General features: G+C 39.8%; 1 protein-coding gene across 2 annotated transcripts; it reads left to right on the top strand.

Annotated features, from left to right (window-relative positions):
* slc16a2 (solute carrier family 16 member 2) lies at positions 1–19,850 on the top strand. Of its 2 annotated transcripts, none has more exons than XM_085905940.1 (8): positions 1–180; positions 450–877; positions 7,122–7,266; positions 8,026–8,512; positions 9,426–9,569; positions 12,251–12,479; positions 14,338–14,592; positions 14,656–19,850. In XM_085905940.1, exons 2-7 carry the CDS (start codon positions 484–486, stop codon positions 14,580–14,582), a joined length of 1,644 nt encoding a protein of 547 aa, XP_085762066.1. In that variant the 5' UTR covers positions 1–180; positions 450–483; the 3' UTR covers positions 14,583–14,592; positions 14,656–19,850. The 2 variants fall into 2 exon arrangements, with proteins under 2 accessions (XP_085762066.1, XP_085762067.1); XM_085905941.1 differs by having other exon boundaries at positions 1–211.
* Positions 19,851–23,000: the final 3,150 nt, after the last annotated feature.

Genomic DNA, 23,000 nt, shown 5'->3' with positions numbered 1-23,000 from the left:
CCCTACCGGCGGCCGTCTGTTGGTTGGCGTGTTGACGGGACGACGCAACCTATGGAATACGCACACACAAAATAGTCAGTCCCTCTTTATTAGGAAAGTTTAATTTAGGAGGCCAATCTTCGTTGCGTTAACGTTGGGGACAAAGTGGTGCCTAGGCCGAGACGAGGTGCTTGCATGCAGGTTGGTGGTCCGGCGGGTTCTTGATCCAAAAGTAAACACACTCTCTTTCTGTTAAGAGTCTTTTTTTAATCAGAGAACTGGACAGCGGCGACGACTTTTAATTTCTGGATGCGTACATTCAATCGGCACGCAGCTTTATTTATTGACGGCGAGACCGTGAGCAGCGCGTAGGGTGCTTGTCAACCACTGTTTTGAAAGAGAACCAATCAAATGTGCTATTCAAATCCACGCTTATGTCAGTGACCTATATCTCATGTATGTGCGCCAAGAGCCAGCAGTCGCCTCAACGCTAGACCAGAAAGGATGGGGACGAACGGGGTAGACAACCCTGCGCAGCCGTCTAGCGTGGTGTCCGGGGCGGAGCAGTCGGCAGTCGGTCCACCGGACGACCAAGGCGATGCTGCTCAAGAGTCGGGCGCGAAGAAGGATGAGCGTTCAGCGGGGAGCGAGCGGAAACTCCCCCAGGAGGACAGCGCCGTGCAACTGATCTCATCCCCGGCTCTCGAAACTGACACGGCTGAGAGGCACGGCGGAGGATTCGCGCCGCCCGAAGGAGGTTTTGGCTGGTTGGTGGTTTTGGCAGCCACCTGGTGCAATGGGTCCATCTTCGGGATTCAGAACTCTTTTGGCATCCTGCATATGATGCTGGTGAGGGAGCATGCAGACCCCGAGGACAAGACGGTTCAGTTCAAAGTCGGTAAGTAGGACACATACATTGGCAGACAGTCTGACAGGAGAACTGGGTCTATGTAATAAACATACAAAAATGAAGCTTGTCCATGAAAAGCAGCTTGGATTTTTTTTGTGTGTGGATCTGGTTGCTAATTAACAATAATCATTATTAAATTATTTATCTGACCAACACTCACCATCCAGGTTATGTGAATCGAGTTAAAGATTACTGAGAACATCTGCCTGGTAGTATATTCTACTGAAAACCAGGATCAAATACAAGTCAAGACCCAATGCAAGGTGTGTCAGAAATGTTCCTGGACTGGCGTCACAAATGATATATTTCAAATCTAAACCACCAGTTTTTACCTTGCTAGTTAAAGTCACTTTTCTAGCCCTCTCTGCCATGCTTTCATGCACTCCAGGAGGGTTTCTTCTGGGATTATCCACAGCTCAGTTGTCTCGCCAATTTGCATCTTCAAAGTGGGTCCACTTGATGGGGCGTCCTTGAGCTTGGGAAGGAAGAAAAAAAAAAAATACACAGATGGGATGTTGTTTAAGGACTGCAATGTGTTTGTTTGCCAAGAACTGTAAGATGCTGAGCGTATTGTGGATACATTTGTCGTCTTGCTACACATAGTTTTCACCCTTTCTCACACACTGACGAATAAGCCACAAAACGTTTGTAGAACTGTTGGTCTGGGCCTGTGACAAGAACTTGCAGAAGACGGTATTGTCTTCAGCCTTGGTGACAGCGGACTATTCATTTAAAGGCTCTGCCTTTTGATGACAGAGCTGGTCAGTTAACTGAAGGTGAATTGTGATTTAGATTTTGGCTTCTCACAATCATAAAAACATTATAATTGAAGAAACAATTAATTTGGCAAAAACTTCTCTGGTTGTTCATTCAAGTTATATTTAAAGGTGAAACTTATCAGTTGAATAAAAAACACAAATTTGAACTCAACAAATAATCCCGTCTCATTACAAACTTTGCTCATGTTTTGTAGCTTGTTCTGGAACATTTCTGACAGACCTTGATTGTATCAAGTGGTGAAAAAGATGATTTCTAATCATTATTGCCCAAACACATTTATATCAATTAAATATCCTTATTATAATTGAGTTTCCCTTTTTCCTCACATTGCTGCCAGAGATTATGAGGTAGGAAAAGGCTTGGCAGGACGTAACTGTTTTGTACTGTCCAGGAAATACTGTGAAGCTTGTGATTATTAGATTTCCAGGAATTGATTTAAGTTGACTTGACTTCTCCATAAAACTCGCCTCCACCGGAACTCTGCCATTGTTTGCCACTCTGTTTACCTGCATGCTTCTGGTTTATACAACAGGCCACTGACAATGTTGATGTAAATTTCTTAGGGTCTCACGCCTCAAGGAATCCCCTGATGCGTTTCAGGAATGCATATTCGTCAATTAAATTCACAACACAGGATTCTTGAGAGAGGTTCTGCCTTTTGAAATGGCTCCAGACTGCATCCACAGTCACAAGTTAAGGTTGAGGTCAAGATGGAGGGAGGGATTAAGAAATCTCTGCCATTATCTTCAAAGCAGGTCCAAGTGATGAAAGTATTGAGTATTGTTTCTCTTGCATTTTCTTTCTTCCTTTTTTTCTACATTATCATTTGACTAAATTAGAGAGAAACGTGCAATCAAACAGTAATCATTCTGCCACTTGCTGAATCATGGCTCAGCTTCAAAAACTGGTCAGCCAGTTTGCTGACATTTTCTGTGTTATCTTTTTGACTATGTGCTGCAATAAAAGACACGTAAAGAAGTGTTTTGTTGATTTGAACAAAGGGCTTATCATATTTGCTGATATCTCGTTATATTTAGATTTTTAGCGGCATATCGCCGTGATAAAATTGTACACCTCTAGTATAGTAGTCCAAGGAGTTTCCACTGTTAAATTGTTGGATTTTTCTGGACTGCCGTGAACTCAACAAAGAGGGCGTGGGGTGTTTATTACTTGTTGGTGGTCTGGTATTTCTCAGTAATTACACAATGTAAGAGGCTTTATTTCTACTGCGCCAACTCATGCAAAAGTCCTGCAATGTCAACGTGTGTACTCAGCTGTACTCTGCTCTGTCAATCACCACACTGAAGGGAAAAACAAACACATTATGCTTTTATACGCAGTGGGGATGGTGTGAGAAGGAAAGATTTTTTCTGTGAGTTTTCTTCAGGTGCTCCGGCTTGGTCTTGCATTCCAAAGTCACACATTTGTTCGTTAAAGTTAATTAAATATTCTGAATTGTCCAGATGTGAATAGGAGTGTGAATGGTTTATTGTCTGTACTCTAGACAAGATGTGCCATGTGAGTGACTGCCTGGCAACCAGTGGAGCGTGTCGCCTGCTTCTCGTCCAATACCAAACGTGAATAAGCTCCAGCTCACCCGTGACCTTAATTAGGACAAGCACGATAGAAAATGGATGCATACATGTTAATGTAAGAACAAAGCGGTATTTGGCCAACTTGTGTGGAAGCAGCACAGGTTCAGTTCCCACTCAGTGAAGCTGTGAATGTGACTGTAAGTGGTTGTTCATCTCTGTATGTGCCCTGCGACTATCGATCAATTCAAGGTGTAGCCTGTTATTTGGCCAAAGTCATCTGGGATAGGCGCCAGCAAACTTGAACATGAAAAGCAGTGTTGAAATTGAAAGGATGAATGGCTGAATGGCGAGGCTCGAGACGAACAATTTGCTCTGGCTGCACTGGTGTGCCCAATGCTCTCTTAGTAGAAGTTGCCTCCCCACCCAAACTACGAAAAAAAAACGTGACTTATAGTCCGAAAAATACGGTACTCTTTTAACTTTTAGCAGCTAGTACCAAAAGTTTTCTGGAAGCTGACTGCATGACGCCCTCGTAACAGCAAAAAATAATGATACATTTTATTTCTTCAATGCTCTGGTGCTACTTATAGACTCTCACACTATTCTCTCTCTCTGTCTCTCTGTCTCTCTCTCTCTCTCTCTCTCTCTCTCTCTCTGTCTCTCTCTCTCTCTCTGGCACACATTTCTTTCAGTTTCAGAATGCTGTAGTCTATAACGGGCACACTTGATTCGGTCTATTCAAGGGCAAATTGGCAAATTAGAGCGAAAAGACTCGGCGAGTGAAAAGTGGGCTCTGTGCAACATTCATTGGTGATTTGCATTTTAATTTTATGGAACTGGAACTTGAAAACGTTTGGCAATCTTAGTAATGAATGTGGCTCCACTGTAAAATGGTCACAGGAGCTATAAATGCAACAATGACACAGACATAATCTATAATGAACAATTCTGAAGCAAACCATTTTTTTAATAGTGAGCAGCTGAATCTTCATTTATTTTCATAGGGTTTGGAATCATAGAACCAATCCAGTTATTTTTGAAGGAAAACAAAACAAAATAACTTTAGTGGCAGGCTCATCCAAGACTGTGGTCATTAATTTTTGTCACCCTGTCAGAAACTGTGTGATAGAAGCGACTTAAGTGGTGGTAGAATTGGAAGTAGCGGTCACCTCAGCAGTGGTCAATGTGTACTGGGAAGGAGGAATCATATAGAGAGCTCAGTCGAGTGTGTTGAAAAAAGCTCAGTCTGCCCTTGGCTGCAAAATGTTGAACAGAACAATGTTAGCCAAGTGGACATTCATTATAGACAGCTCTTCCCACCCCCTGCACCAACCTTAATCGTAACCACCCAAACATATTTTTTTTCACTTGTTCTTTTTTTTTTTTTTTTTGCCACTTTTTCCCCACCATTTTTAAGTTTATGTTGCTTGTAAATAATTTTACCTGGTTTGTTTGGACAGTTCTTGTTATTTTCATATTTAATATTATATTTTGCAATTGTAACCAAATAAATCCCCCTGCTGTGGGATAAATTCTACGCAGCTTGCAGGCTAACAATGTTGTTGAACCGAGTCACCTTTGAGTCTTGGGAACATATTTTAACAACTACAGTGGAGCTTCGGTTTTCGAACGTCCGGGTTCTCGAACAATTCGGTATTCGAACAAAAAATCCGAGATTTTTTTGCTTCGGATTTCGAACGAAATCCGGTTGTCGAACCGCGCGAGATGAGCCAAGAGGACCCGCATGCCAACTGACTCCGTTCGTTATTACATTCTCGTTACTCTGAGGAGTGCATCAACTATAATATGCCTCCAATTGAAGCAAGTGTGAGCAGTAAAGCCATCCTAAAACACAAAGACGCTCCTAAAGCAATGCGACAGTGAGCGCCCGGCGCGCTGCGGTTGCGCGATCGGACCAAGTTAAGCTTCCTGCGCACTGAGGTCCACTTACAATTTGGAAAGTACATTAGGACTTTAAAAATATTTTCTAAATTTTAGCGACCGCTCTGTCACAATAATGCGACCACGGTGCAGTTGCGCGGTCGGCGGCGCGCTACGGTTGCGCGTTCGGCGGTGCACTGCAGTTGCGCGATCTGGCAAGATTAAGCTCCCTGCGCACTGAGGTCCACTTAAATTTTGGAAAGTACATCAGGACTTTAAAAATATTATCTAAATTTCAGCGACGACTCTGTCTCAATAATGCGACCAGCGCGGCGCAGGTGCGCAGTCGGTGACGCGCTACAGTTGCGCGTTTGGCGGTGCGCTGCAGTTGCGCGATCGGACAAAATTAAACTTCCTGCGCACTGAGGTCCACTTAGATTTTGGAAAGTACATCAGGACTTTAAAAATATTTTCTAAATTTCAGCGACCGCTCTGTCACAATAATGCGACCACGGTGCAGTTGCGCGGTCGGCGACACGTTACGGTTGCGCGTTCGGCAGTGCACTTCAGTTGCGCGATCGGACAAAAATGCGCAAATGAAAGAAATGACGTTTTTTTTTTTTTTTTGCTTGGAACGGATTACATTTTTTTTCCATTATTTGTAATGGGAAAACCTGATTCGGAATTCGTACGATCCACTTCTCGAACAGCTTTCTGGAACGGATTGTGTTCGAAAACAGAGTCTCCACTGTATTTATTTGTTGCATTATCACCACTGAGAAGGGAAATGTATGCTTAGAATGTGCAAAGAAATACCCTGGGTGTAGTGTATATAATGGCACAGCATATTAGAAACTATGGCCATGGACTAACACACTCACAGGACCAGAAGTATGTGAGTGTGTTAGTGTATTTAGTCTCAGTCCTGGGGGTGATGTGAAGGGTACTTGGAATAACACTGCCTCCACGTTTGGTTGATTTCACTCAGAGCTGTTATACCTATGCTCCCCAGGTAACTACAGCCAGACAGTTGTTTGTTTGCATTTGAACATTTGGACTGCAGTTTTTCACTTTGCATGGACATTGCACCACCGACTGACTTTCCACTTTCTGGTGGATAAATGATGGATGAAAATCTTGTAGTTTTTGGTCCTGTTGTGTATTCATATGTAAAGGTTACAATGAATTACACACATATTCTTAAATAGTCACACCGAATCAGAGAAAAAAGCTCACACAATGTGTCTTTTTTTTTTTTTCCTCAAATGTGCAATCAGACAAGCAAAATAATGCCAGGAAAAGTTCCAAGAGTGAGTATGATTTAATTTGGGATAATCAGAGGTTTGTGATGACTGCCATTTAGCATGAGTTTGTATGTAATTGGTTATTTCTGAAAACATCTTAAGTTATAAGATGGTGCATGCACAAGTACATGATATCAGTTCTTTATTTTTACTTAGTACTCTCTCAGAAAATATTTTTAGTTTTTTTTTTTTTCAAATGAGTTCTCCAGGTTATAGTCATAATAATGGTTTAAAAAGTTATTGGTCTTTTTTTGCACAAGCTGGATTTGGAACTGTAATGTGTAGACTTTTTATACATCCACTGTTGCTTTAACAACCGATTTTTAAACAAGAAAACCTTAATGCCACAGTGACCTTTTTTTGTAACAAAAGAATATTAGCATAAACGATGGAATGTTTGTGCATTAAAATCTCCAACTGTCTTATTCCAGAATGGAATAATCACAAATCTCAAATTGCCTACGACTACTTCTCTTAAAGATATTCTCCATTTTAATTCACTCCTATGTGAGTTATGTGACACACACCAACAATGATTTATTTTCTAGCTTAGTTCTTTCCATTGAAGAAAGAATAACCACGTGTCCTCGTGTAGACATCCCATCTCCTGTCAACACGTGCTTTGATTCACAGTGGTGCAATTGTTTTATTGCCTTAATTTTCTTCAAGTAATGTCTGCAACACATTGTTATTGATCTAATGTTGCCTGATATGTCTTTGTTATCTCCGCAGCTTGGGTCGGGGCTCTCGCCATGGGGATGATATTTTTCTGTTCACCGGTGGTCAGCATGTTCACGGACCACTTCGGCTGTCGAAAAACCGCCGTCAGTGGGGCGCTCTTGGCATTCATTGGATTGCTCAGCACGTCTTTTGCAAAGTAAGCTATCATGCAGATACACGTAAATGGGGACTGTTCATGAATATAATGTTTTGACCCAACTGTATTCTTATGCATCCTCTACTGGGCTAATCAAGTATGAATTCTTCAGTGGTGGATGAAAATTAACAACTTTGAGAACCTTTTTTTCTGAAACATTAAGACATGCATGTGTGGTGCATCCATGTGATCCGTTCCAATGCTTGAAATTGGAAAATACTAACCGAATGAATAGGGGATGTTGTTTAAATACATTATTGTGAGTAAAAACACAATGCAATGACTTGCAACATTTCAAATGACTTTTGATTGAATACACTACAATGATATATTTATTGTTCAAACTGATAAACATTATTTGTTTTTTTATTTTTTGTGTGCAAATATTCTCTCTGATACCCGTATCATATTCTCAAAAAGCTGGGACAGGGGCTACAAAAGACTGGGAAAGAAAAAAAAAAGAAGTAAAACCTGAGCCACAGGTTACCTGGGATCAGACGAGTGTCATGATTGGGTATAAAGGTAGCATCCTTGCAGGGCTTAGATGTCCACAAACAGGGATGGGGCGAGGTCCACCACTTTGTAAATAGTCCAAGAGTTGAAGAGTAACAGAAATAGTATCAGTGTCCATGTTGCACCCTTATTTAAAATCATCTCAATGTAAAAATAGGTTTACATGAAAACAATTTGCAGACGTGTAAATGAATCAATCTGTCATGCCATCCAGTTAATTTGTCTTTGTTTGTTGTTCTGTTCTAGCTCGTTGAGCCTCCGCTATTTTACTTACGGAATACTGTTTGGCTGTGGATCCTCCTTTGCTTTCCAACCCTCTTTGGTTATCCTTGGCCACTACTTTCGCCAGCGCCTGGGCCTTGCCAACGGCGTGGTGACGGCAGGAGCCAGCCTCTTCTCCATGGTTCTCCCGGTTTTGTTGAACAAAATAGTGGAGCCGCTGGGACTCAGCAGAACCTTCCAGATCCTCAGCCTCTTCATGCTTGTGCAAGCTTTGCTGGCGCTAACGTTCAAGCCATTGCTACCTGCTGGACCTTGCATGGAACCAACGGGTCCCGCTGAGCCTCAAACGCAGGCAGGGGCGACTCCTCCGAGTGGGAACTGGTGGCACAAGGTGTTGGCGGGGGTCAGAAAATACTTCAACCTGCGAGTGTTTCGCATCCTCACTTACCGTGTGTGGGCATTTGGAGTTGCTACGGCTGTATTAGGCTACTTTGTGCCTTATGTCCATCTGGTAAGAACGTTATGCCCCTGTTCCACTGAATGCTTTATTTAGAATATGTCCGCCTCAGGATGGCTAGTAAAGATAATCCAGTCTGTTCCTTTCTGATTGCGTTTTTCTCTATCATGGAGAGTAAACCTATTTCCATATTGTACATGCCGTATCATTTTTTTTATCTACATGGAATGTCACTGAGAATAAAAACAATATTGACTTCTTTACCATATAATTGGAAAAAACAGTCTAGATTAAATGTGGGACTTGTGATCATGTGTCTTTCAATATTTAGTCTCCCAGCTCACTTGGAAAAACTTGGAGCATTCATTTTCTTTTGGCCTCAGGACCAGAAACTACAAAGCTTATTCTCAATTATGGTGCACTCATTTAAATTCCTACATCAATCCACAAAACCTAACAAAATATTAAGGATGCGCTGTAAAGCTGCAGCAATACAGAGCTGACAAGTTGACCCCCTTGTATCCAGATGTGGGTATGTTCCAGCTCCCGTTTCCCTCCCTGTTGTTTCAGGCCCAGGTGTAAACACAGCCCCGGCCTTTGTAATAACTTGACCGCTTCAGGAAACCTCTCCTGTATGGCCCCTCTGCGTCCTGAAACATTCTTATCCTATGGCAATTCAAGCATAAGAAACTGTTCAAAGCAGAGCAAATAGTCCAGCATGCTCAGGAAAGACATCAGAGGGTCGTTTTGTTATTTGGATCTGATTTAAGGGTTTGAGGGAGTGGGCTGCCTTCTCACCCATATAAATATTCACATACTACATTCCTGCTGCGCTGTTCCAAAAGCTAACATTTGACCGAGTACACAATCGACTTAGTTATTTATGCATAAACCAAAACATGAGGATGTTTTCCAGAATGTTGTCTATTCAACTAAATGAATTCTCATCTCTGTTTTTGTGTGACAGATGAACTTTGTCAAAGAGCAGTTTAAGGGCACCAAGAAGGAATGGGTCCTCCTTGTTTGTATCGGAGCATCATCGGGGGTGGGACGTCTCACTTTTGGCAAAGTCGGGGACCTCATTCCAGGTCTGAGGAAGATCTACATGCAGGTCAGAAAATTAATGACAGTAGAGAGTTTGAAGCCAGTGTCCTTGGGCACGTCTGAAGCCTTGAACATTTCGTTGAAATTTACACCCTCAGAGCTTGATCAATAATTGCTTGATCAGTAAAAGTTTGATCTGTCATCTGGTGGGATGCTTATTGCCATATATTATTGTATCCTATATATATATTAAAATGCTACAGTATATTAGCCTTATTATAAACTGTCCAAGATGAAGGCTTGCAGTAATGCTCAAGCTGAACACACACCATCTTTGAGGAGTTTGCGCATTTCACATAAATGTACACCGCTCTTAAGCAGTTGGATCACATTGTGATCATTCATGCCCATGCACTTTTAATTTTTTTCTAAATGAGTATATCTACAGTCGTGTTTGGAAGAATAGTCATAGTTTTATGTGACTAAAAATATTAATCCAGATTTGGAGTATATATTTTTTAGCTACGTGGGAAACAAGGTACATGTAGATTCATTAGATTATCACAAATCCAACGAGACTAAGCATTCATAATATGCACACTCTGTGAAATTCGGCTATTATTAAAACAAAAAATGTACAAAAGCTGGTGTTCACAATATTTTTGGCAATTTTGTGGAATAAACAGGTGTGAATCGGTTATTCCTATTTAATGGTGAATTCTGTTAAACATACTTTTTTCTTTGAAATTCTTAGGAAAATGGAACAATTGCGTAGTTTGATTAAAAAGTTGATTGGGGTGGGGGCAACTTATATATAAGTCCAAAAAATATAGGCTTTTCATCTACAATGATCTCCAACACTTTAAATTGCACAAAAACCCCCCAGAGGTGTGTACATGAAAGAAAATGGAAAACAACCATTAAATGGATAGAATAACCAGAATGGCACAGGCTCACCCATTGATCAGCTCCAGTGTGATCAAAGTCTGATCAATCATGACCTGTAAGTGCTGTGACATTTCACATATATGTTATTATACTTTTTGGGGGGGGAAGATCAATAGAACACCATGTGCTGTCTTTCACAAAGAAGACAAGACAACAATCTGTAACTTCAAATTAACTATTAACTTCATTTGCACAACTGTGGTTGTTTACTAGACTTTTGGCACAGACATTGGTACATTGAATTCAAGTTCATTCAGTATAAGTTTAAATAAGTTCAAATGGTTTGACTGCAGATAAATCCTAATTTGCATGCACAAAAGAGTTCCATAATGAAAAACCGTTGGATACTGTTCCGGGTGATTGAATGCTAAGAGAGTAGAAAAGGCGAGAACAGTAAAATAGAGTAGTTTTGAGGTGAACTGCAATGTGTTTCTTGTGTACTTATAGTTTCAAATTACAACACTTTGTTCGTATCCTTAAAATGCGCTTTTGTTATTGTTACCAAGGGAAGGTGTTTTCAAGTTCTGCCGAGGCACTGTGACGCATTGGTTAGCACGTCCGCCTCACAGTTTAGAGGTTAGGCGTTCAATTCCACCTCCGGCCCTTCCTGTGTGGAGTTTGCAAGTTCTCCAATCAATCAGCCTACCATACATGTTTTTGGGAAGTGGGAGGAAACCAGAGTGCCCGGAGAAAACCCACGCAGGCACAGGGAGAACATGCAAACTCCACACAGGGAGGGCCGGAGGTGGAATCAAACCCACACGCTCTGAACTGTGAGGCGGACGTGCTAACCAATGCGTCACAGTGCCGCAAAACTCCCTACAGGAAATACCAATTTCAATGTGAGACTGTTGCCATCAAAGACCTTTAAATACAACTACAGTGGTGACTTGAGATACGAGTAACTCAACTTATGGGTTTTTCAAGATGTAAGCTGCAAGCTGTCAATTGAATTTCTACCTTGACCTGTCATGCACGCTTGAGCATATATGATGGCAGTGAACTCAATTCAACTCGCTAAGCAGCCGTTTGGCAAATATTTAACAGTTCATCAAAAGAGGCTTCAAGCTGTTTAACGGCACTCTCAGAGTTTAAAACATAAAATGAAATGATTTCCATGTTGTGTACGTACGTATATCTAAAACAACCTGACAGTCAAGCTTAACGCTAACAATAAAAAGCACCATTGGCATCACAAACAGTTTATAAGCAAAAAATATTTGACCACAAAAGATGGGGTTACACACGTAGAGATATTACAATATTAGAAATATTCTTACTCCGTAAAACAACCGCAGAAACATTTTGATTGTCTGAGGGGAGAGGCTACAACAGATTACATAATCGCATTTTCTTTCATTTCAATAGGGAATAATGATGAGATACGTGTGTTTTTAGATACGAGCATGGCGTCACTGTACTGTACTAGAAACCAAAATAAATACAACCCCCGAAGTGTATGATGTCACAGTGAATGAAAATATTCTCTGTTTTACAAGTACTTTTTGTACATTATGGAACACAGGCTGCAAAAAATAGCCATCTCATTGTGATGATATATACTAAATGAATATAGAGTTCCGGGTTTGCAAGCAGGCAAACGTGCATATCTTGTTGTCAAATATTTGTTTAGCAGGATGGAAAATTGTATCAACAAATATGTAAATAAGGCACATAGTCATAAAGTTGCGCTTAGATCTGCACCATTCTACCAATGTACATCAAGACATGTACATATGCACACATTGTGGTAATACGTGAGAAGAAAGATATATAACCTGTTTCTTCTGTCTTTTATAGGTGGCATCCTTCATAGCACTGGGACTGATGTCCATAATGATCCCACAGTGTTTTCTCTTTGAGGAACTTGTGGTGGTGTGTGTATTTCTGGGACTGTGTGATGGATGCTTCCTTACTATGATGGCTCCCATCGCATTTGAGCTGGTTGGGCCCATGCAGGCCTCGCAGGCCATTGGATACTTGCTCGGGCTCATGTCTCTTCCGATGACTGCAGGTCCACCAATTGCAGGTGAAGGACTATTTTTTTTCCCATCTGTTAATGCTGAAGGTTGGAATCCAGCAAGAGCTGTAAATTTAGTAATATTAGCAAAGTCAAATACTTCAGCAAAGACAGTGATGGTGGAGATAGCGCTGTTTAGTTATGAAAAGTGGGATGGTACGGGCTTGCAGCCAACTGTTGGGTGTCTGAGCATTTGTCTTCAGGCTAAACAAGCGTACATATTAGGCCCTCTGTGCTCAGCCTGTTTTCAGCTCCCTACGCTCCTTCAAGCAAACCTCCTCTCTCTTTAGTATGATTACAGCCAATTTATAAGAGCAGAGAGGACAAAGCGTTTGTTAATTGCCTCAGGCATGTTCTTACTGCTTTTTTTCAACACTCCCCTAATCTGATTTCAACAAATGGCAGAATAATATGAAACTTTTAAGACTTCTGGTAGGATCTTTCATTGCATACTATAGTTACGGCCAGGACGCAGGTTGCAGCTTGGCCAACTTGTTCTAGAATGTAAAATGGTTGATAGAAAAACCAACATTTGTTTTTTTGTTTGTTTATTTATTTATTGATTTATTTACTTATTTTCTGATAAGTCCAAGCGAGGCCATCGGTAAAGGCAGCATGGTTACACATGCTTAAAACATACTATTTGGTTATTGGCAAGGAAAAAATGAGCCCTCCCCCCAACTGACACAGTTTCCAATCTTTTGGAGTTCTGTGGGAAAATCTTTATGCTGGTCAGAGGTCATTGATACTTGATCTGCGACAAGTTTTAATTTTGGTCCCATTCCTAATCTGAATTGTGGTTCATGGTCATTCAAGGATTGACAAACCATTTGATTTATGTACACTCGAGCCATCCAACAAAGTATTTCTGGATGATAAACTTAAATAACTATTTGATGATGTCAACACTTAGTGACGTCACTTTGCCCACATGTACTGTACACGTGTAGACTACCTGGGCAAACGCTCCAATGGAATGGGCAGCAACAGTGTCCACATTCTGGATCCACAAACTGGTTCTTAGATGGATCACATGCTGCAGTGTTGAACCCGTTGACCTCCCTTTGCTTCGGCATGTTCAGTGCATTTGCTTTGCGTCATCTGTAAACAGAGGGAGTGTCGAGCAGCTGAAGCACAGCTGGAAAACTTGCATGCTTGGCAGTGGGAAGTTGGAATAGACCAAGAATATTTTTGCCGCTTTAGGTGATTGTTATTGTTGTTGCTGTTATGCATTCTAAGTTGTTTGCATTTTCTTGTCCGAGATTTCTTTTATTGTTGGTCTGTAAAGGTGCTACACAAATAGCATGTTACAATATAAACCATGGAAGAAAAAAACTCAAATTATTGTAAAAGAATGTTTATTTAATCTCACCTTTACATAAATTATAGTTAACCTCCGAGGCCTATTGCTAATAAATAAATGAATAAAATTAAGGATTGTTTCCTTAAAAGTAAGAAAAGTAAAGGAAGAAGATAGCATTGTGAAAACCATTAAATAACAGGTTTGGAAATTCCTTTTAATGCCTATTAGTAGATAGTATCAGTTGAAATAGAGCGATGCAAAAAAATACATGTTTTTGCATTGTATCTGTAAAGATCCCAGCTCCACCGCAGCATGTTTTAAACATTAGATGGAGGTGCGCATTTTTTTTTTTTTAGCTTTATCAATATTTAATGGCACTAATTGTTAACCTGGATTGTTTTAATCTGTTGAAAAGCCAACTGTTCATTGCCCAAATATCAAGTTGCAATTATAGAAACCATCAACACTGTGTCATCCGGAAGTGAATCATTGGTAGAGTTCATTAACCGTGAATTCCTTAATTGAACCCATAACATACCACTCAATTCCTTCTCCACTTTGCAGGTCTGCTACACGACTACTTTGGGGACTACATCGTAGCCTTCTCGGTAGCCGGTGTGCCCCCCATAATCGGAGGGGTGGTGCTGTTCTTTGTGCCCCTGATACACAGCCGAATGGCGCGTGGCAGCACGGGGGCAGCACCAGAAGAGACGACCACGCATATGTTACCCAATGCCCAACCCACACCAAAAAGCTGCTCCAATGGAGACATGCTGCCCGGCTACACTGACGCTGAGACGCACATCTAATTTAGAAACGGTAACTACAATACGTTTATATGCATCAAAATGTTTCCCTTTTCTTTTCATTTCTCATCCTTAGATTACCCTTCTCCCAATTACATTGGCCGGACTGTCCAGTTGCCTGACATTTGATTTCGCCTCCTCCTCGACCCTGCTGAGTGGATCTTTGTCAAGACAAACTGTGTGAGCAAGTTTGAAGCTGGAGTGGTGGTGATAAGAAGGCTCGCCGCTATGCTAGTTAAGGAGGTGAAGCAAAACACAGTCTGAGAAGGCAGCAAAATATCCTCCAAGAGGAATGAAATGAAGAGATTTTGTATAATTGGGATTTATCTCAAAAGCTTAATATTTTGCTATGATCTGGAAGTCTAAATGGAATATCTTTTAAAGACATGAATGTAAACTGTATACAGTGGACCCCCGCATATTTACAGTTTGACACCTAAGGACTCACCTATTTGTGGATTTTCTTTGCCCAAATACTTTTCTAAACCTATTTAAATATGTATTTTTTTTTAATTTATGGAAACCAACCCAGGCGGCTCGGTGGTGCACTGGGTAGCACGTCCGCCTCACAGTTAGGAGGGTGCGGGTTCGATTCCACCTCCGGCCCTCCCTGTGTGGAGTTTGCATGTTCTCACCGGGCCCGCATGGGTTTTCTCTGGGCACTCCGGTTTCCTCCCACATCCAAAAAACATGCTTGGTAGGCCGATTGGAGACTCTAAAAATTGTCCATAGGTATGAGTGCGAGTGCGGATGGTTGTTCGTCTCTGTGTGCCCTGCGCTTGGCTGGCAACCGGTTCAGGGTGTCCCCCGCCTACTGCCCGATGACGGCTGGGATAGGCTCCAGCACGCCCGCGACCCCCGTGGGGACAAAGCGGTTCAGAAAATGGATGGATGGATGGATGGATGGAAACCAACCCATATTTTGTTATTGGCAGTATATCCCTGTTTACTCAATCATTTGTCTTTTTTGGTTCATTCAATTATGACAGGTGTCAATTATACACTGATTTATCCCATTACCTCGAAAATGGAAAATGAGTACATTCAACTCGTGATGGCATTAAGTTGAATTACATCACAGAAAGGAAACTGATCTTTTTTTTTTTTTTTTGCATGACGGATTGACAGGCAACCTCTGTTCAGTCAACATCAGTAATGATGTAAAAAACGTCTTTGAATTCTGTAAGAATAACAAGCTTTTATACTTGCATTCTTACAGGGAAACTTAGTTTCACTGAGTGCACTATCTATCCACCTCTGCTGATGATTCCAGCTTATACTGTCTCTTTATCTTTTTTGTTTTTCTGACGAAACAACGGTGCGGGAAATGTCTTGCGTTGCGAGTATCATGAGTGAAAAACAGCAATCGCCTCACCTGAAAATGTACTTGCTACTTTACCAGCCGGCTTCATAGGAGACTCAAGTTAACTGAGGAAGCGTTTCATACGCAAGCACAAGGAAAATATTGTTCATATTTCATTTCATGTCGGATGCTTGATAGATGACACAAAGCTGGGTCACTCACATTCCGTGCAAAATTAACTTTTCGTTTCCATTTCTACTTTTCTGTGAAGCTTTTGGGGGGAGAGTTCTCAATAATGCCACATGATCTGCGGCTTTAATCATTAAGTACTACTCTTATTAGTTTTTTCTTTTCTGTACTGTCAGTTATATTGAGGTAGGTTAGTCTTAATAACTTCAAATTGATTTTTTCTCACATTTAAAATGACATCTTAGCCTCTTGGAACTTTTCCCTTGCAGGGAGACTCTTCTTTCTACCCTTCTACCATTTTCTTCAACAGTGAACTTGAACTGGGTCATCTCACAAGAAGGAAAGATTTAATCTTCCTTCTTTTGTGTTATTCACTAATCCTCTCATTCCTGCTTTTATCTACCTTATTCCTCGGCCCCTTGAGCCTCTACATGAATTATGGCAGCGACTTTTGGTAAGACCACGAACTGTCGTTTTGTTTACGTGGTAACTGGTTGCCTGAGTCCAGTTTCCATGTCAGTTACCGACTTGGAAACGCTCGTTTTCACACATCGTAAAAGAAAAAATGTCAATCCTGCTTTCTGCTAGTGTAGCGTGTTAGGAGGATGACATAAAATAGTGGCCAGCGACAAGGTACAGTCGCATGTTTCGCCATTTTCTGAACTCTTGTCGCTTCCGACAGTGAATCAATGAACAACCTCAAACGCTTTGAGACGTATCATCACCCATACAGTTGTAAAATTGATTGCATTTTGTTAGGAGGTTGGGGATAGTTGGCCAACCGCTTAATCATATCAATTTCACTACTTTCCCCTCTATGGTAACCACCTCACTTACAGTACGTGTCGCCTAATAATAGCAACATTATATGCAGATTAATATCAAAATGCTGACTGTAATTATTGCATTTAGGTTAATACTGACCAGCAACAATCTAAATGCACGCCACATAGGAACATTCAGAAAAATGTAAAACTCCATGTTGTTGCCTGACTAACACTAGAACTAATATTTTGCCATGTAGTTTTTTTGTTGCGTATCCATATACAAGAAATCATACCTGATGTTCTTGTGACACTGCTCTCAATCTTTAATCTTTGTGGGGTAGCCGGCAAATCTTTGAAATCTTTTCCAGTGGTTGCCGTAAAACAAGAATAAAGTTCGATGTGAGCGTTGCTCCTTGGGCTTTTAGGCCCCCGAATGAAGGGAAAGCATACGTACATTAGACAATGTCAGGGTTATATTTATAATTAAAAAATCATCCTAGTTTTTCTGCATTCCTCATTCTCGGTAAAACGCTGGAAACTGTACTCATTCTCACAACATTTTGCTTTTCCCTAGAGTGCAGGTTCAAAACATTTTGTAGAAAAGTTTGTACAACCCTCAAAAAGATTCCAAGCTGTGCAGGACATTTTTAAATACTATGGGGGCAAATAAAGTAAACAAACAAACAAACAAACAAACAAACAAACAAACAAATCAAATAAACAGCTCCGGGAAACAAAAGTTGCTGTAACAAATAGCTCACTGCTACTTCCGGGTTCTTTCAGAAAGTCCCTGCCATAATTGTTTGTACATGCATCAAAGCCTTCAGAAATAACTTATTGTTACCTGGTCTAAGACATTTTCCCTTCATTTGTAGATTGTTTTAATCGCACGGATCATTTCTTATGATCCCTAAAGAGTAAAGGAGACACAAATGCTGATCTTCAAATGAATGTGAAGATTATTGAACAGAGCCATCGATGGACTGAGATATTGTTACATTTATTTTATATATATGAAAAAAAACGTGATGAAACAATCAAGCTAATTCTAGCTAGGCACACAAGATGACTCTTCCTTAAATCGAATAACCACAATGTACGGGTTTTCACCGTAATCCAAGTTTAATTCATGTTGAATAATTTGCTTAATATTATTGCTCAAGCATTTACAAATTGCATATTTAGAGTTAATTTGTTAACAGCTGCAAACTGAAGTGAGATTTATGTTCACTGGTATGTGCTACAAAAAAGTGGTCTTAATCGTTTGGCAAAAAAAAAAAGCATTTAAGCATACAAATACAACTCGCTAGATTGATGGAGTAGTGTTACATTATTTTTACATCCAATTTGACTGAACATTCATAAGGTCAATTAACACATACAGGCTGTTGTTATATTTTTACATCCAATTTGATAGAACATTCATCGGGTCAATTAACATATACAGGCTGTTTGACTTTTTCTTGCACCAGCCGCATACTGTAAGATAGTCATAGTAGCTAGCCATAGTAACTAGGTAGTCTTCTAAATAAAACGAACAGGTTGGTAAAGGGGCTATCACCTCGATATCGCTTCTCTACCTTTGGTACTCAAAGTGCTTCATACTGCTTCCTCATTCATCTACTGATGACATACAATAAGGAGTGAGTGAGGGTTCAGTGTCTTGCTCAAGGACACACAATGGCTGGGGATCAAACCCTGAACCTGTGGACTCTACCACTGAGCCGTACTGTACAACTCCCTAATCAGTCACCGATTAATGTTGAGTAATTTTTGCCAATAAAAAATTGTCGAAATCTACTAAGATACAACCTACGCATAAACTTAACAATTTATTTTTCTGTTCATTATGTTAGACATCAGTAGAGTTTTCACCATGTTGATATTGTTGTAATGTATTTTTATTCTGTTGGGATATTTGATAATCCATCCATCCATTTTAATTTTTATTTTAAGACAATTAATTAATTATTTGATAAGATTTTCATTTATTTGTCCCACATAAGGAAATTACAGTAAACAGTCACAATTTCAGATAATTAAAACTAAACAGGAGTCAAAACAAAACTAAACAGGAGTTTAGAAGATTTGTTGCAAAAATAGAATATCATCGCTAAGATTCTCATCAATTGCTGGAAGTGCTGACAGTTGTTTTGTTTGAACGGTTGGATTTTCTTTTTACATATAAATATAATTTACGATATATATATTTATTATAAATATATTTGATTATTTGGCATCTTGTTTTAATCTGTTATTTTCTGAAACCTTATTTCTTTCTTTGTAGTTGTTGATAGTGGACGAGTATTACATGTGAGACACTTGACTCACAGCAGTAACCTCAATTAAAAACCAATCTACCTTTTCAGACCGGTCTGAACAGTTACAATTTCCTCAGCTCAGGTTCTCTTCACATCACACCAAATTCCAACATCAATAAATGCTAAACTTTGCCTTCTCTTTCCCAGCCGAGGTTAAAAATACATATAACCATTGTTACTTGGCTATTTGTCTTTTTTTTTTTTTAACAGTTCATGTAGTGTAAACTGAAAACATAAGTTGTATGTACAGTGGAAGTCCAACGTGACAAAATGCAACAGTTTGGAGTTCATTTTGAGTTCACTGCTACCATACAGCACTTGTATCTCAAATGTTCACAAGGAATACTTGTAAGATGAGTCACCCCGTAACTCAAGGCAATGCTGTATTATACAGTATTTAGGATTTGTGCAGCGACCGCTGCGAGGTTCCTATTGCTTTTGTAGAAATGATTTATTTTTTAATGTTTAATCTTTGCTACTTGTATGACCAATACAGTAGTTTTTGGCCAACTGGACTCTCGAATAGCTACATATGACAGATTGCTGCGTTTTTTTTGGAGGTTCCACTGTACATAATACTGTCATGTTAGATGAAAGTAAAGTGTGTGTGTGTGTGTGTGTGTGTGTGTGTGTGTGTGTGTGTGTGTGTGTGTGTGTGTGTGTGTGTGTGTGTGTGTGTGTGTGTGTGTGAGGTCGAAACAGAATGACATGAAGAATGACTAAAAACTTTAGGTTTCTTGCTCTGGATCTGATAAGCCAGTCATTTACAGCTTTTTTTTTTGAGCCCATGGTCTGGTTCTGTGAGGACTTCACTAACATTCTTAAGACTGCTGGGTTAAAAAGAACCCAATTTGGGTTCAAAATTGGACCCAGCTTGCTAGGATGTTGTGTTAAAAAAAAGGGGGTTATTCTGCACAACCCAAAAAGTTGGGTCAAATTGAACTAAGTGGGTCAATCCAATGTCTATAATAACTTTATCCAAGCAAGAACGCAATATAAGCATGTCATATTTTACTTTGAATGCTACTGTTAATTTCAATTTGAACGTTTTACTGTTCATTTCTGAAAGTCACGCGCTAAAAATATTGTACTTACCTGTTGGTGTTTGAGACGCCATGCAGGTAAGGTGTATTCATCCTCGCCGACTGCACATAGAAGGGCAAATTTGTTAAATTCGTCCTGTACACAAATTAATAAAGCTGAACTGAGCTTTCGGTCGTATGTATGTAATCACTTGAGGAGTCAATATTTAAGTTACATTTCATTTCACAGTTGCGGACACTCACTACTCCCAGAGAACAAATCACTCTCACCTCATTTGACTCTTTTGGAACTAACACAGAAAATAAGGATTTTTAAAAAAGATTGAGTAAATGTAGACAATTTTTCTTATTCTTTTCAGAAAACGTGCCATCTTTTTTCTGATCTACTGACCTCAAATCTATGGCCTACTATTCTTGTACTGTTTGTTTGTGAACTATACCATCGATATGTCAAGCAGGATCTTAAAGTCCGCGTGTTATTCGTATGAAACTGAGCCATGATTTTGCAAAAATGTACACAATGACACCTCATTCACGCTGACATGGTGTGATTCCAGCAAGATTAATCTGCCAGAGCCACAATCTGTGTTTTTGGTGAATGGTTTTTTTTTCTTTCCCTACCTAAGCAGCAACATATAGGCCTTTGCTCCCTGTTCGACAAACTCTGCAGCCTGTGTTATTGATACTTATTTGTCATTCTAATGACTGTAATAGTTCTGATTTCATAGCCTTCTACTGCATCAGTGAGTTTTTAACTGTGCCCTGTGCTTGTTGCTGACACGCGTGGCTGTGCGATAACCTCCAGAGAGGTTGCTAGTAAGCCATACTTGCCTCAATTAATTGTTTGCATATATCCTCGCTTTGTAGGCATCTTTTTATATGACCATTAAAAAAAGAACAACAGGAAAAATAAACCCAGCTGGCTAAATGTAACTAAAACTGAAATTAATTCAAGCTGCTAGAAAATCTGTTTTATGTGTGTTTCAACGTAATCTATGTTACAAGGCATTTTCTTTTCAATTAAAAGAACAATAAAAACCTAATATGAAAAGAATGTTTACTCATTGTTTTTTTTTTTACCTCTACTTGAGACTCTGCACTTCATGTTCTCTGATATATATTCAAATGAAGTAGGTTAAACCCAGACCCCCTTGAGAACACAAAGGCAAACTGTATTGGTTGGTAAGCAAAGTACAATACACTACTGTGTAGGGTCCAAAATATGTCCACAAACATGTGACATACTGTATTTATCACCTTAGCAACACGGTAGAGTTCAGTAAGGCATTTCGTCCTCAGTGACTCTCCCTCGTCAGGCCCGATTATGTATCGATAAATCTACTCTAATTAGAACTCTTTATAGATAGCGCTGTACAAGGACAAAGTGAACTTTTTAATCACAAGGCCACAGGCCAAGTTGAAATACTTGAACGAAAGGATTTATATTGCATGTCTGGAATGTCTTTTTGGATCTTACAGTGTTCTCTGGTTGTTTCATACTGTGTGCACTAAAAACAAGTTTCTATTTTGTAAGAATGTAACCAGCACTTTTAATCACTTAACTTAAACCCTGCTGTTATTTTATAGATGTTAAGACAAATAAGGTATGTTAAATTTTACATTGTGTCAGGACCATAGACCACATACATTACAGAACTGTGTAATAGAGGACACACACAGGAGTGCTTTTCAAAACATTGCATGCAATACTATATTTATCCAACAGAGGGCCTCCTCCACCCTTACAATCTCGACTGCCATAGTCCAAGGCCCTAGGAATATTGGAAAATGCATTCATTGTAAAATAGAAATCTTTGACGTCAATCCTCCAAAACACAATTATATAAAATTTTGTGGAAGTAAACACCCAATATATGATTGATGAAACAACCACACGGTAAATTCAGTTGAAATGCAGTTCATGCAAAATGACTGTAGTTTACAGTCTGCAACATTAGAGGGATATGTAAGACATATCCACGTGCACTATCAATGTAAAATGTTTGAGATTGAATAAGACTAGACAAAAACAGCAGAAAAAAAATCGTCAATTTTTTTCATGACCTGGGAGTGTGTAACAGGAAATATTGTAAGGATGCCACAATGGTGTGAGAGCGGAAGGTGAAAACATTTCTTTGTTGCAGTGTCACACTAAAACACATGTGAGGGATCTTAACATGAAAATGTCTACATTTTGGAAAATTCTTACCCACTTTAACATGAGTTCAAGAACTTCCATTATGTTGCAGGTTTTTTTTTGGTACGAATACATTGTGTGCAGTCCCAATCGGCGCAGGTTACTCTAGCAAAATCGAATGCAACCCAAACCAAGATTTGGATGAAAATTATCTTAATTCTAATGTTCAATTTTGATGGACAGACTAGAGATATCCCCTCACCAGTGTAGTGTTTTGAGCCTTTTTTCCACAATCAGTACACTCAAAGATGTTAATGTCAATCAATCGTGTCATAGGGCAGGTCACTCTGTTGTGTTGAAGGGGCCACGTTATTGAACAAATTAACTGAGGGACTATTCAAGAGTTGGCCCGCAGCCCATCACTATTCTAAATTGTCCAGTTGTGAATTGGATTTTTAAAGGTTTGTCAATATGTGCTCTGCAATTGACTGGTAATCGGTGATCTGTGATAAGCTCCAGCTCACCCACTAAAGAAGACAAGCAGTAACGAAAATGGATCTTAAGACAGAACAATGTGATTTCTTCTAGCCAATTAACACAGGAAATTTATGTTAATGCTGAAGCTGTACTTTTGTTGTGATAAAAGAAAAAAAGAGTGGGA

This window comes from Syngnathus leptorhynchus, chromosome 2 (assembly GCF_054491065.1).
Source record: "Syngnathus leptorhynchus isolate UIUO chromosome 2, UIUO_Slep, whole genome shotgun sequence".
Classification (NCBI taxonomy): domain Eukaryota; kingdom Metazoa; phylum Chordata; class Actinopteri; order Syngnathiformes; family Syngnathidae; genus Syngnathus; species Syngnathus leptorhynchus.
Note: the sequence above shows the minus strand (reverse complement) of the source record. Positions and strands in the feature narration are given on the sequence as shown.